This window comes from Podarcis tiliguerta (assembly GCF_965153285.1).
Source record: "Podarcis tiliguerta genome assembly, chromosome: 3".
Lineage (NCBI taxonomy): Eukaryota > Metazoa > Chordata > Lepidosauria > Squamata > Lacertidae > Podarcis > Podarcis tiliguerta.
The window spans coordinates 83,613,257-83,628,443 of record NC_139536.1 but is presented as its reverse complement, the minus strand read 5'-3'; the positions used below and the strand labels follow the sequence as shown (position 1 = coordinate 83,628,443).

General features: G+C 42.2%; 1 protein-coding gene across 5 annotated transcripts in view; it reads left to right on the top strand.

Annotated features, from left to right (window-relative positions):
- The window catches only part of ADGRB3 (adhesion G protein-coupled receptor B3), a 436,348-nt gene that overhangs the window by 143,810 nt on the left and 277,351 nt on the right, over positions 1-15,187 (top strand). For 4 of the 5 annotated variants that reach the window (XM_083431406.1, XM_083431405.1, XM_083431408.1 and 1 more), the window contains exon 3: positions 11,720-11,830. The exons of the other annotated variant lie outside the window; for it this stretch is intronic. In XM_083431406.1, the coding sequence (XP_083287532.1) occupies positions 11,720-11,830 (111 nt within the window). The remainder of the gene's footprint in view (positions 1-11,719; positions 11,831-15,187) is intronic. 5 annotated transcript variants of the gene reach the window in all.

The window sequence follows — 15,187 nt, the reverse complement described above, 5'->3', positions numbered from 1 at the left end:
TTATGAATTCCATCAGATTAAGGAGGGGATGAGGATGAGGAGAGGCCAATGATGGAATCTTACCCCCACATCTTAAGGGCCATCAGCATAGCCCTTTCTCTCTAGTGGTGAGACATGATTGTACTCACAAAACTTTATAATAAGGACTTTTATGACTTTTCAAAGGAAAGTGGGGCAAAGCTACAATACACTTACTTATGTAGTACAATAGTACCTCGGGTTATGAACTTAATTCGTTCCCGAGGTCCATTCTTAACCCAAAACCGTTCCTAACCTGAGGCACGCTTTCACTAATTGGGCCTCCCACTGCCGCCGCACCGCCAGCATGCGATTTCCATTCTCATCCTGGGGCAAAGTTCTCAATCCAAGGTACTACTTCCAGGTTAGCAGAGTTTGTAACCCAAGGTACCACTGTATAAGATGCTGCAGCTAAAAGGCATTGAACTGCTCCTTTAAGTTTCATCCATTGTGAGGTACAGTGGTACCTCGGGTTGAGTACTTAATTCGTTCTGGAGGTCCGTTCTTAACCTGAAACTGTTCTTAACCTGAAGCACCACTTTAGCTAATGGGGCCTCCTGCTGCTGCCGCTGCGCCGCCGGACCACGATTTCTGTTCTCATCCTGAAGCAAAGTTCTTAACCCGAGGTAATATTTCTGGGTTAGCGGAGTCTGTAACATGAATCATATGTAACCTGAAGTGTATGTAACCCGAGGTACCACTGTATTCTTAATTTTAAGCTTGGTGGCCATCCCCCCCAACCTCAATTCAGATATTACAGAGCCAGAATTTATTGCATTAATCAGAGATAAGTAATACTTTCCAGATTTATTAGTACTGTTTTCTGCCTACAATATCTGCAGATGGTAGGAGAGAGATTAAGTGCTTTTTAGGCACTTCATTTTTTTACTAAAAGTTTTGTGTTTGCATACACATGGTAGTATATTGGTAAAGGTTTATTAAATTCAGCTATGTGCTGAATATTGTATAACTATTGTCCATATTTCCACTATGAAATTAGCTGAATATTGTCTGCATTTGCCTATTGAAATGCTCAAATCAGGTTTTTACTTAAATCTGGGTAGTTGTTTATTGTTGTCAGATGTTTATGGAGCATCTGTGAGTTAAGTGATGCAAACTTCAACATACAATTGGATCAGATCCACTTTCTGTTCTGCATCACCCACTGTGATCAATAATGTTGGAAAATATAAGCCTATAGTATATGTTTCAGTGTATATATACAGCCCCTCGTTAACGGCTGTGGAGTAATACTGGTCAAACTGGTGATAGTTTTGTTTATGTATTTATTTTATTTATGTAATGATTACATTTATATACCACCTTTTATCTTCCAAGGACCTCAAGGTGGTGTACATGTTTCTCCTCTTTCCCATTTCACCCTCACAACAACCCTGTGAGGTAGGTTAATCTAAGAGATGGTGGCTGGCCGAAGGCTACCCAGTGAGCTTCATGACTGAGTGGGGAGATCTGAGCCAGAGGTAATAAAATATCTGTGCCACAGTTGATATCACGCCATTCTCCATGGAACTAACACAGCCAAAAAGGCAAACAAAAACTATGTGAGAAGCTGTCTCATTACTCATTTTTTTATACCTGCAATACCAGACAGTGACCACTGTAGGTGAGGTTTATATACATCTCCAATGGCAGAAAACTACAAAATGTGATTCTTGGGCTTAAATGTACCTGTGTGGAAAAAGAAAACACTATTTTTCACTTTGTTGTGCCGTACACCTAACAAGAAAAACTCCATATGCTGTAATATGGAGTACTTAAATCCATCACTCCAATGATTTATAGTATCTCTTAGGTAATTATTTTATTATGCTTTCCCCTAGTTGGAGGTGTATAGCAGAACAATGCCCAGCAATCTTTTATTCAGTCCAGTAGTTTTAAATGGCAGTAAATAAATTCTTCTGCTTTTTGCATAGTTACCAATATCAGCTGTCAATTCTCTGTTCTGGCAATAAATTGCTCCTGAGAAATCACAGTGGCAACAGATCTAAGCTGATCTGCATTGTCTAGGCACACAACAAAACATCACGCCTCTATGGAACCAAATCCTTTTTTGTTTTGTGAATCAACAGTACGCATACACTTTGCACTCCCTCAATTTATGAATCGTTAACACAAATAGCAGATATTGACACATTCTCCACAGTAAATAAAAGTATGTGACAGGAAGTTTTAGATGCAATAAATATGGTTCTTTAAGCCACTCATATTTTACTGCTAAAAATAGTTTGCTTAAAAATATATACAGTAACTGACGAACCATTATAAATGTACAGTGTCGAGGAAGAATGGTTTTAAATAAAAATCAGCTATGGGTTATTTTTAGTTCATTAGTTCAAAAAATTTGAGAGCCACAAGCCTTGAATTTGGACATTCTTAAAGTATTTTAATTTTTAAAACAAAACTGGGATCCACTTCTGTACACATTATATTAAAGGGGAAACCTAATGTAAATTGTATTACTCGGTTTTTGTTTATTAAGTGCCAACACTCATCATGAATTAATTTATTTTTCTCCAGCGGATTCTATTTAAGTAGATTTATGCACTTTTCATTTTCAAAAGAATTCACAAGGGCCAAGGCCTGTCCCCTCTCAAGGGGTGGACCGCTAGCTGGGCAGGTAAGCTCTTTGCTATAGCTACCATGCCTTAGGGTGTCAGAAGTGAGCTGCTCTCCTCAGAAATCAGGGGCTTCCAGTCCCACAAACCTGTTTCAACAGGGGGAAATGTAGCATATCCAACCTGCCTCCAAGTAAAGCTATACTTAGGAGGGAAATGGTGCTTCCATTACTGAGCATGTACTTGGTATCAGCAATATGCAAAGGTACAGCAATTTTGTGGTCCCTGGCCAGCCATCTTACAGTTGATTGGCATATGATTTGGGTTTAGTTTGCAATGCATTAGATAAATCAGCAACTTAAGTGGGGCAGGGGCATCTTTTAAACTGGGTCAAGAAGACTTGCAGTTTTTGAATTTTTAGTTTAACACAAGTATGTTTAAAATTCATGCAACATAAGACAACAGATCTGGAAAGTCAAAGTTTAAATTATGGAGAGTCTGTTGATCAAAGCTTTGTAGGTGCTGTCCGTATTTTATACCTATCCATTTTATACCTATCCATTTTGGTATTTGTACAGCTCAGTGGTAGAGCATCTGCTTTGCATGCAGAAGATCCCTGGTTCCATTCACAGCATCTGGAGTTAGGCCTGGGAGAGACTCCAGCCTGACACCCTGCAGAACCATTGCCCATCCAGTGTAGACAATCTCTAGAGTGCAATATGCAAGACTTCTAGTTGTTCCACACATCTCTCTCATCAGACTGTGTGATCTTATGAATAGTAGTGGTAGTTCAGAGAGGTAACTATGGGCTTATCCACACTTACATTTCTTCTGTGCTTTCCAGGCATGGTCCAAGCTTTAAAGTTCCATGTCTGAGTGCCCCACCTTCCCCCCCCTCCAGTTTTCTCCATGAAAACCCACTTTTTAAAGCTTAATCAGAAGAAACGGCAATCCACAGAAAACCCAAATTGACGTTTGCTCCGATTGAGTGCGAAAGAGTGCTTTTTTTTTGCAGGGAAAGCTCCAGGGTAAAAAGTTCAGACCTGAGCCTAGAAAGAGTGGGGCAAAAGGTAAGTGTGGATAGCTTTATAACGTGTAGCACATTTTACGAGGGCTGAAAGCACTTCACATCCTTGCAACAGTCTTCAAACTAGTTCTAATAATAGTTCTGCTTGTGGGCTTCCTCGAGGCATCTGGCTGCCCATGCTGAGAACAGGCTTCTGGACTGGATGGGCCTTTGGCCTGACTCAGCAGGGCCATTCTTACAGTGTTCAAAAGAACAGTCCTCCCAGTGCAGGGAAAGAAAGAAATACTGGGATGGTTCAGACAAAAAGCTGAATCATACTCTAGTGTTATGAGAATGAGCCTAGGGAAGCCTCAGACTCATCTGCTTCCTTTCTCCCTCTCTGGTGCAGCTAAAAAAAGGCCATGGGAATGTTTATTCTGTTTTAGATTACAGTAATCACAGCTTGCTGTTTCTTTGAACCCAACAAACAGTGGTCAAGCTTAACCACAATTTGTTGTAAGAATCCCATCATCCTGGATTGTTGGCCATACTGGCTGGGGCTGATGGGAGTTGGAGTCCAACAACATCTGTCAGGCAGGCTGAAAAGAAGCTGGTTTGTTTCAACAAACCATAGTTAAGGTTAACCACAGTTTTGTTCTGTTTTTGCTGCAGACATCATGCTAAACTCTGATTAATCTAAAATGGAAGGTGAAGCTTCCAGTCTCTTTCATGTGGCCATATGGCAGGAGGTCCATATCCATCAACTGTCCCAATTTTAGAAGGACACTCCCAGATTTACAGAAACCATCCTGACTTTTGATTTGACCTGGGAATGTCCTGCTTTTGCCCTCCAGCGTCGCAGGGAGGAGGATGAACTAGCACTTGTCCCGAGCTTCTCAGTGGCAGCTGGCTGGAGCAGAGAGGATTTCACAGCACACCCCGAGGCTGGGACTCCCCTCAGGCGGCAGCAACTGCAACCCCACTGCAGCTCAAGCACAGTCCCCTCCCTCTTTCCTCTCACACACCCGCTGCACACTTCCTCATGCGCATGGATGAGCAGGCAGAGCAGTCATGGGAGGGGGGAAGGGAAAGAAGGGACCAGGGGTGTATGTGCATGCGCGTGCACTCCCACGTGCTCCCACCCTGAGGTGATAGTAGAAACTGTGGCAAACCAGGCAAAGCTCGCTTATAGACAAGTTGAGTCAGAAACTGCCTTCCCTTCCCTCTGGAGTGTGTGAGCTCCTTGACAGTGCTTTCTTGGCTGCATCTGTTGTCAAGATCATCAGACCCAAGTGGTGGAAGGGGCTGTGTTTGGTGCTGAGTGAGAATTGCAGGAAGGGCTGGGTGTTGTTTTCTTTCCCTCTACCACCTCCAGTTTAAGTGTGGGAGTTTGGTTTCTACGTGGTTCTTCATTGTGAGTGGAGGAATCGGTGGCTCAGCTTTTGGTCACACAGGTCTGGGTGGGAACGATAGAAGCCTGGGGAATGCTGAATTGTGGGCGGGCGGGTGCCTCTGAATCCTGGGGGTTGCTTTGCAGTCCAAGCTATCTCTGTACCCTCATTGAATGCGTTTCCATCTCTTCACCCTTGTTGCATGCCGCTGCATTGCCCCCTCACCTCTGGGTGTGAGGGGATGGCAGTGGCTTAGGTGGAAAGCAGCTGAGGTGTCAGGAAGGGAGATGAGAGTTGTGGCAGGAATCCTAGTGCTGCTCCAGAAAGACAGTCAGATTGAGTCCTTCCTGACCAACACCTCCTGTTGTGGTTTTGTTTTCATTTGTGGGGAGGGGGTCCTGCTCTGTCATCATTCCCCCATTCTCTTGCTCTCATAGGTTTGGTGTAGGGAAGTAATAAGTCCCCCCCACTCCTTTCCCACACGTACCTTCTGTCAGATGTTGCTCTTGGATCCTCTACCTCTAGCCTGGATGGGGGAATGTTTTCTGCCTCCCTTCCCCTCCCCTCAACACGCCTGGCTTAATAACAACAGCGCAATGCAGAGTGTTTAAGTTCTTGTTACATTGGGGGGTGGAGAGGCTCTGTCTTTCCTCATCCCTTCAGGTTGTGACTAAGCAAAATCATAAATAATGAGCACCCCAATTTTAATTGGCAGCATGTTGGAGGGTATGGAGCATGGGTAGGCAAACTGAGGTCTGGGGGACGGATCTGGCCCAATCGCCTTCTAAATCTGGCATGTTTTTACATTAGTAGAATGTGTCCTTTTATTTAAAATGCATCTCTGGGTTATTTGTGGGGCATAGGAATTCATTCATTCCCCCCCCCCAAAAAAATAGTCTGGCCCCCACAAGGTCTGAGGGACAATGGACTGGCCCCCTGCTGAAAAAGTTTGCTGGCCCCTGGTATGGAGTGTGTACCAGGCCAAGGGCATGTCTAAGGCTGTCTATTCAAATCTCACTGCACTGAGATTTGAACTGGGAGGACATTTTGGCTATCATTTCACACTCACAGGGTGGGATTGAACTAATGAGTAGAAATCCTGAATAATGGCCGCCACCACCACCCCAGTCCTCCCCCTGCATATACACTCTTGCAGCCAAAATTGACAATTGGGGAGAACTCCAGGTATAGCACACAGGGGGAAGATAGGGGTTTCGTTCCATCTGGTAAGCTGAAATGTTTGCCTGAGGGACCCCTTTGCTTTAGTGCAACATTGATTCCACCCACAGAAAATATAACCCCCCCTGCCTCTCTGTAGCATTATTCCTGGCCGTTGGGATAACCCAACAGATACTCTTCAACAGCTGTTGAAGGGTGTTTGGAATATGTTTTTCTTTTTCTTTTTTAGTATTTTGCTATCATACTGAGGAATTCCCCAGGGAGAATTACATGTGGGAATACATAACCTGAGAGTTCCTTTTTAATTGGAATGTATTCAGAAGCAGGAGTGAACAGTGACCTGCTTGGACATGTTTATCCTTTCAGTTCAGTTAGTTTAGCAAAGCACAGGGTGAATCAAAGCGACTATCAGAATTCCCCTGTTTTCTTCATCCTTCATATTAATAATTTGGGTTTTTGGGGTTTTTCACTCAAGCTGTACTCAGGAGAATATCCTACTGGTTTTTATTATTATTTATTTATTTGCTGGAGCAGAATATGGAAGGAGGAAAAACAGAAAGAAAAAGCAGATTCTCATTTTTACTGCAGCGATCTGCAGCTTAAAATTAAGGCCCATCCTGCCATCTAGTGATGAAATATATATATATATACCAGCCAGTTGTGGGTGTGACTAAAACACCTATTGAGAGGAAATTTAGAAAAACAACGTGAAGTAACAGCAAATGATGCTGAACGCTCTGTGCTCTTTCACTTGGTGTGACAGAACTGTGCTAGGAAATATGGAAAAAAGGAATAATGCATTAAAAAGTGTCAAGCTTCCTGGGTCTTAAAATGAAGCTTATCTATAGAAGCAAAGCACCTTTGCTGGTTTCAGCATTAATCGTCTAATACAGCTCTTCATACTGATTATTTGCAGATCTCTCCAGACAGGCAATTTTGCATTTTGGCTTGGGAAATTTTCATATGTGCTGGTATGGGCACCCATATCAAGGAGGCAGCAGTAATTTTTATACAGGTTTTTATCTTCCCACCCCACCCCTGGCAATCACACCAATTAGGTGTATCACAGCACAGCAGTGTTTTGGCTGAAACCAGGAGTGACGCAGAGCCCTGAAACTTATCCACAATCCAGAGAAGTACATAGATACATCCATGGGGAATCCCCATTCTTCTTCGTCCCTCAACCCTTGTGCCATTTTCAATGTGCTTTTGGGAAAATTTGATATATTTTGTATACGGCACCTCAGTGCTAAACCTGTTGGCCATGATCCAGCTCCAGTCATATGTAACTAGTAGTATATAATGGCAAGTAGCTCTGGAAGGGTACACCATAGAGCACATTAGTGGGCCAGCCCATTCAGTTTCATCGTGATGTTGTACCAATAGGGGAACCTTTGAACTTTTATCTTCAGCACTACAGCATAGCTGTGTTCCTTAAGCAGTTTTCATCAACCTAGTGCCCTACAGATGTTTTGAGCTGCATTTTCAATCAGCCCCAAACAGCCCAGTGAATCCTTACTTACAGATTCAGCAGCCTGGCATTCACTGTTACTGTTTACATTATTTATTTTAATGGTACATTAAAGTCCAGGAGGAGCCCTATGGTTGCATGCCTTCTCTCCAACACACGCATATTACAATGTAGGCATTACACCTCAATGCATCTTTAGACTGTGATTGTATGCCCACTGCCTTACCTATAAAGTCACTGGAGATCAAATATGGATTAAGTCATTGTGTTTGGTCTATTATGAAGTTCTGTAAGCACAGGGCATTTCTTGTTGCTAAATACCTATTTTTCGCCCCATAAGGCGCACCGGCCCATAGGATGCACCTAGTTTTTTGGGGGGGAAATAAAGGGGGGGATTATTCCCTCCCCCAGGCATGGGGCTGGGGTGGGAAGCTGTCCCCCGAGCTTGTGGGGCTGGGGGCGGGGAGAAGCAGGCTTCTCCCGCCACCAGCCTTCAAACCAAGTTGGGGAACAGCGGGAAAGGCGCGCCGTGCCTCTCCCGCTGTCCCCCGAGCTTGTGGGGCTGGCGGTGGGGCTCTCCTGAAGCCTGGAGAGCGAGAGGGGTCAGTGCGCACCAACCCCTCTCGCTCTCCAGGCTTCAGCGAAAGCCTGCATTCGCCCCATAGGACGCACACACATTTCCCCTTCCTTTTTGTAGGGGGAAAAGTGCGTCCTATAGGGCGAAAAATACAGTATATTGTTTGGGTAAATAATCTCCCCTCAGGTGTGCACACATTTTTCCATATCATTGGTAGCACTACATTGCTGGGTACCAAACTGTAATCCTACTCAGCTGCTATCGCATGACATGAAGACATTTGTCACCATTTAGAAGCCATATTGGGTTGAGTTCTGCCTTGCTCTCTGGCCGCTGTGTGACAAAGTCCTCAGAGGTGGTTTTTGGGCAACACAACCAATTTCCATGCACAGAGCACAGAGCTGAGGGGGCATCTTTCTGCCTCCTTCCAAAAGCCTAGTAAACTCTTGTAAGGTGTAAGGTCTCTGATGGGGTCCCTGAGTCCTCCTCTCTCCTTTCCAAAGTCTTATTAGTGCTTACCCAGCTTTGGGAAGGAGACATGAGGGCTCTAGGACCCTGCCAGAGTTCTCACACCTCCTCCCCAAAGCCTAGAGCCTCACTTACCCTGATTTGGGAAGGCAGTACAGTGGTACCCCGCAAGACGAATGCCTCGCAAGACAGAAAACCCGCTAGATGAAAGGATTTTCCGTTTTTCAATGCGCTTCGCAGGACGAATTTCCCTATGGGCTTGCTTTGCAAGACGAAAATGTCTTGCGAGTCTTGAGAATTTTTTCCGCTCCCCACCCCCTTTTTCTAAGCCGCTAAACCGCTAATAGCCTTTTAGCAGCTAATCCGCTAATCCCTTAAGCCTTTAATAGCTGCTAATAGCCGCTAATAGCGCTAATCCACTAAGCCGCTAATAGGGTTGCTTCGCAAGACGAAAAAAACGCTAGACGAAGAGACTCGCGGAACGAATTAATTTCATCTTGCGAGGCACCATTGTATGAGGGCTGGGTAGGGGCATCAAATTTTGGCCTTGCACAGGGTGCCACATTGCCAATGTCCACCCCTGAAGATCTGAACCTCCTATTAGTTCATACTGTCCAGTGCAATCAAGCTAGATAATCACCTAATATCTTGAATTTGCAATCCTATGAACACATATGAGATAGTAAGTTCCATTTAACTCAGTAGGACCTGTATGGACTGTGATGTTAGAAGATCTACTATCTTTGGGGTTTGTTCAGCATATCTAAACAAGAACTTTAAAAGGTGAGGAAAATGAGGAGAAATAACCTTGTCTTCCATCCAAAGTGAAGGGGATCAGGCACAGAGGGATAGGCAAGAAAGGAAGCAGTGACAACAGGGGTGGTGATAAGGAGAAAGATGGATTCCACCCACAGAGCAGGGAACCACTGAGACCATATTCTCAGGGGCCCCTCAGTAGCCTGGATCCCGCACAAGCTGATGGGCCTCAAATGGGTAGAAGTGTCACACTTTTTTTATTAATTGGAACGTATATATATATTTAACCCCGTAGTTACAGTATCTGTTTAATTCCAACTTTTAACTGTAACTCCCAGTGAACTTTCTAATAATTGTAGTAATGCTACTACTAGTAGTAATGATCATAATTTTAAAAAATATTGTTTCTGCACCAGGAAATGCAAACCATCATGTAAAATTAAGATTAGATTTAGCATTGGGGGGAGGAATGGGTTGAATATTAAACATTGAATTCCGTAGGCATTTTTAGAATTCATGTAAAATGTATCAGAAAATTCACAAATTTATTTTATTAATAAGGTTTTTAAAATATTCGCTGTAAGATGCAAAATGTGCAGCTATTCTTAGCGTGGATAATTATTACTATTTAAATAAAAAATAAAATTGAACCATGAATATTTAGAGACTTGTACCATTTTGGAAAAATGAAAACCTTTCAAGTATTAAGAGAGAGAACTCAAAATTTCTTAGGAGTGTGGGACCTGTCACTGGGTTTATAGCAAGCCCCCTGCTCACAGAAGGGTGTCATTTGTGAGCACTGGCACAGCAAGGTGTGAGTTATACGCACAACCACCAGAATTTGACCACTGCAGCCTTTATTCAAACTATCTTTGCCTTGCATATAACTTTCACATCGAGACTCCAGATTTCATCCATCAGTGCACAGGCAAATGGAACCTGATTGTGAGCCCAATAGTGACCACTCAGCTCTCACTCTCTTCCGATGCATTTGCATGGAGGTTGTCATATATACAAAACGGCTCATAGAAAGGAGCAGGGCTTTCTTTCAGCCGGAACTTGCCGGAACTCAGTTCTGGCATATCTCAGGTGGGCCTCATTGCTGTTCCATGAGAACAGTGAATTCTGGCACCTCCTTTTCTAGAAAAATAGCACTGGGAAGGAGCATGGAAAAGGGGCTGTTGCAATGTGGGATTTCACATTATTAAGGACTAATGATGTCTGCTACAGTGATCTCAACCAACACAGTGGCCCTGCTCACTCCTGAGGTACTTCCCACCATGAGTGTGATTGAGGCCTACTTGTGTGTGCTGTAGGGAACTCATCTGTACATCTTGAATTTGGCGCCCTGGTGCTTATTGTGATGGCTTACCTGCCTCTGTTACTGATATAAACACACTGTGATGTTGCATGGCTGTAGGTGTCCAGGCACCCAGTCATAAGCATTTATGTACAGGCATAGCAAATCTTAGGCTCAAGCTGTTAGAGGTTAAGTGATTTGCCAAAGGCAGTGAAGAAAATTATCAGCAGAGCTGGGTTTTATTTCAAGCAGCATCTCACGATTCCCACATGGGAGTTTTTAACATAGATTTTCCCCTATTAAAATCAAAGAGTGTTCTGTTTTAGAATCAACAGCAGGGGGAAAAAGCCTTGGGCCTTCCACACGCTTTGTTAATAACTATGAGAGTTTTCTGAAGCAATAAAAGTAACAGACACAGCTGCCATTGCATCCAGCTTATCACTGAGCATTTTATGGGCCACTTCATTATGTGACATTGTCTCTGTTCTCATGAAGATATGCTTACCAGTCCATCAGGCTGAATGATGAGCAGGGAAGGTATTGATCTCCACAGGAAACACTAGCTTCTGTCATAGAACAACAACACTTAACTCAGTGGTGGTAGTTCTCTGGTGTGGTTTGCACTGATTTAAAATATTCTGAGTAAAATGTCTCCAGTCTAAATAACTGATTTTTGTCCTGCAACTGATTTTTAGTATGTGTCAAAATACTGATATGTTTCTATTTCCTATTTAAACAAGCCTCTGGTTTAAAATTCTCTCCAGACACAGAATTAAGCCTAATTATAATTTTTTATCTAGCCTAGCAAACTAAGTTGATGTTAATTGCCATGGTCTGAAGTTTTACCAGTGCCCTCTCCAGGTGGTTTTTTTTTATTATTTTTGTTATTTTTTGACAAACATATTGCATGAGATAGTATGTAAATTTTTGAGAAATGTCTGCACACAAGCTTTCATAAACCTTTATTCTGTCTTTAGAATTTGGAATGATGGGAGATCATACAATTAAAAGTCAGCGACCTCGATCTGTTCATGAGAAAAGGGTCCCTCAGGAACAAGCTGATGCTGCTAAATTTATGGCACAAACTGGTAATACATTAGTTACATTTTTTCTACTTACTGTGTTTAATTTTAGAAAAGCCACTGCATGTCTCCATAATCTTTTGCTGCATATTTGTCAGTTTTCTAAGCTGATACTTTTTTTAAGCCATTTCTTCTTATTTTTATTTTTGCCACCAGTTAAAGTCCATAAATAAAGTAGCCAAAAATTAGACAGATTGTTTATAAACAAACAGTGTCAAATGTGAATACTGTTAAATTTGTCCTCCTTTAAATATAAAGCAATATCTTTTTAATATAATAATGATGTTGAATGTAAACATTTAAGGAAAAGCACACAAAACAACAACACAGCTTCTTAGAAGTAAATTAAGTGTAGCCCCTATTAAGGACACATATGCCTGTTTCATAAATAAGATGCCTAGATACTCACAGAGTAGTCTCGGGGCCATATCTGTGCTCCTGGGAGTGCCTTTCCTCTCCCCACACAAGGTGCCAATTAGCATGCACAATAATAATAAAGAGGTACTGATATATGGAGCCATGAGACTTGTTTGCACTTCTCCTGGGTGGGAGCAGAGTTGGCCCATTCCCTTGATTCCTCCTCAAAGTGACTGGATAGTTACTCAATGGGAAATCAGAAAACCAGAAGTAATATACTAAAGGAAAATAAAAGAACCTCAGTGTTCAACTTATAAGATGTTCTTTGTAATGCTCCTTTAACAAGGCCCTGATTATCCAATTCTGTTGACTTGAAAATAAAAACCTGCACTTACCGTACAGACCTGTATATGCTTACTCAGAAGTAAATATGAATGGGTGGAACAAAAAGTTCCACTACCTTATTCCCAGATGAGTGAGTGTTAGGCATTGAGTGCAGATCTCATTGGTACTTCAAAGTGTACTAGTGCATTGCATCTCAGAAGGGGGTCCCAGTCATTGTCTTAGGCTGTGCATACATATTTGCACATGGCTATATCTGGATCAGATGCCAGAAAGTTTGCTAAACCAGTTAAAGCACTTGAAAACTAGCAAATGAACCTGGCCAAATACATCAATGCAAATAAAAAGTTATGCACATTGGTCGCTAAATGAAATTATTTACTCATAGAAGCTACACTGAAAAAGAAAAGACCAGTGTTGTTTCAGCAAGCTCGGTGCCATTTTTCTTTTGAATGAAGCTTTCTCTCCATAATTATTTATCAACTAGGATCACAATCCTTAAACCACTTACTCCACAATGCAGTGGGATTATTCAGGGGTAAATTACAGCTATTAGTACACATGCTTCTTTATCATTAGGCCACAAACGCCCAACCACTTATTCCATGTAATTCCATGAAATAAGTGTATGTGTGATGGAGTAAATTGTATTCAGAATGCAATCAAGGAATAGATTGTACCTGTTACGACAGTGTTTTGTAAGATTTAGCAAAATCTAACATCTTAATATGGAGGCCTTCATTGTATCTAAGGAGTAGGTGACGCCTTATAAGCTTCTAAGCTCTAGCTATTGTGTGGTAGGTCATATGATAATCATATCTCCTCCCACCCTTGATATCCATTGCTGGGTAATTGATGTAATCAGTGGTCCCTTGTGGGGTGACTGATTATAGAAGTTGCACAAGTTCAAGTTATCAAGTGATACCTTATAGTTATCACCCAAATAGCACAGTTTCTGAACTTACCATCCATTGATTGTGCTAAATGGCACACTGTGTTTCCTGAAATGTCTTGTTCTGTACAAGATATTAAGCATGAACCCACCAATCCCCTCACCCACATTTCCCCCCAACCATAGTGCTTATAGACCCACATTAGTAAATTAGCTATGATTCCATTATGGTGCATCCTGATTTTTCAAAGTATAGGTATAGCACGCCACTATACTTCTAGAGTAGGAACACTCAAAACACTCTAGCAAAATTAAGCAAAAGACTCTTATCATGAACATCACTATCTGGAAAACTGCTGCTTCAATATGGTAGAATCCTACACTGCGGGGGCATGACTGTGAATAATGTGGCCACATGGGCTGGGCTGACTATTTGCATATTTCCCCATGGAATTGACATGCTCTCTCACAGTGTACTGATTCCATGGGAAAGACCCATGTGATCAGCCCCACATAAGTGGTTTTGTAATATTCACACGTGCCCATGCAATGAGGTATCATATCACCTTGAAACAGCTCCCATGTTTTACGGGTGTGTGTGTGTGTGTGTGTGTGTGTGTGTAAGGATGTTAACTGAAGATGGGAACAAGTGACCTGATACAGCACCACAAACATCTGATATTAAATCACTCTCAAAAGAGGCATACATAAGGGGGCTCTCTGGATCATACCTTGAAACCCAGTTATAATGCCTAGAAAATATAAGTATGATTCAGTCAAAGTTAAGCTCTGTTAAGTCCCACTGGTTTTAAGCTAAGGGTGCGCTTTAAAATCTTCAGAGGAAATCAAGGGGCATAAGAGGATTTAACTTTGGTTTAATCAGTGGCCCATGTACAGCTGTAAATTATACATAGAATTCCAAAAGATATTTAGTCACATATCTCTTCCAGCAGCACTGGACTTTATTGACAATTCCAGCAGGTTTATTATATCAGCTTCTTCTGACCCATGCGCTTTTAGTCTGCTTCTTAGTCCCAAAGAATTACCATAGAACTGTGCCATAGTCTGCTGTAGCTCCTCTTATATACATAGATATATATGCAGTTTTGCTTTAGCATATACTTCAGTGCACTTACTTTGGTCCTTAGAAAACAGTACCCTCTATCCATTGTAAAAATATGAAGAGGTGATGATTATGAGGCAAATCCTTGCTTGAAAACGCTTGCATAATACCAAGGAAACAGTGGTCCAGTTTGCATGCCATGCTAAGCCAAACTATGGCTTGCTGAGAACAAACAAGTGTGTGGATATCCAGAGCAAAAATCACAGGCACTTCACATCTTCCTTGATCCTCATGTTGCAGTGCTACCTGGCACTAAACTATGTTTTGGATCAGTGCTGCATATAACTCCAAACTAATGGTTTGTGTAGCTCCTCTCCCAAACAATGAGATGTAACCAAGGTTTCCTCTTGGTTTACCACTTTTGATGTCTTGGGGAAGACAACCCATGAGGCTTCATGTAATGCTAAGCCAAACCATGGCTTACCTATTGGTAGTGCAGCAGCAACAGGACCAGGGGAGGAGTGAAGTGGCCACAACCTTTGCTCTGGGTACTCACAATTTTGCTCGTTCTTACCAAGCCATAGTTTGGTTAAGTGTTATATGTAAACTGGGCCATTCTGTAGCTTGCATACTGCAGAATAATTTATTTTACAAAATATTGTGCGCTTTTTTCAACATAGTTACTAATATCCATCTCTTACTTTTTTTT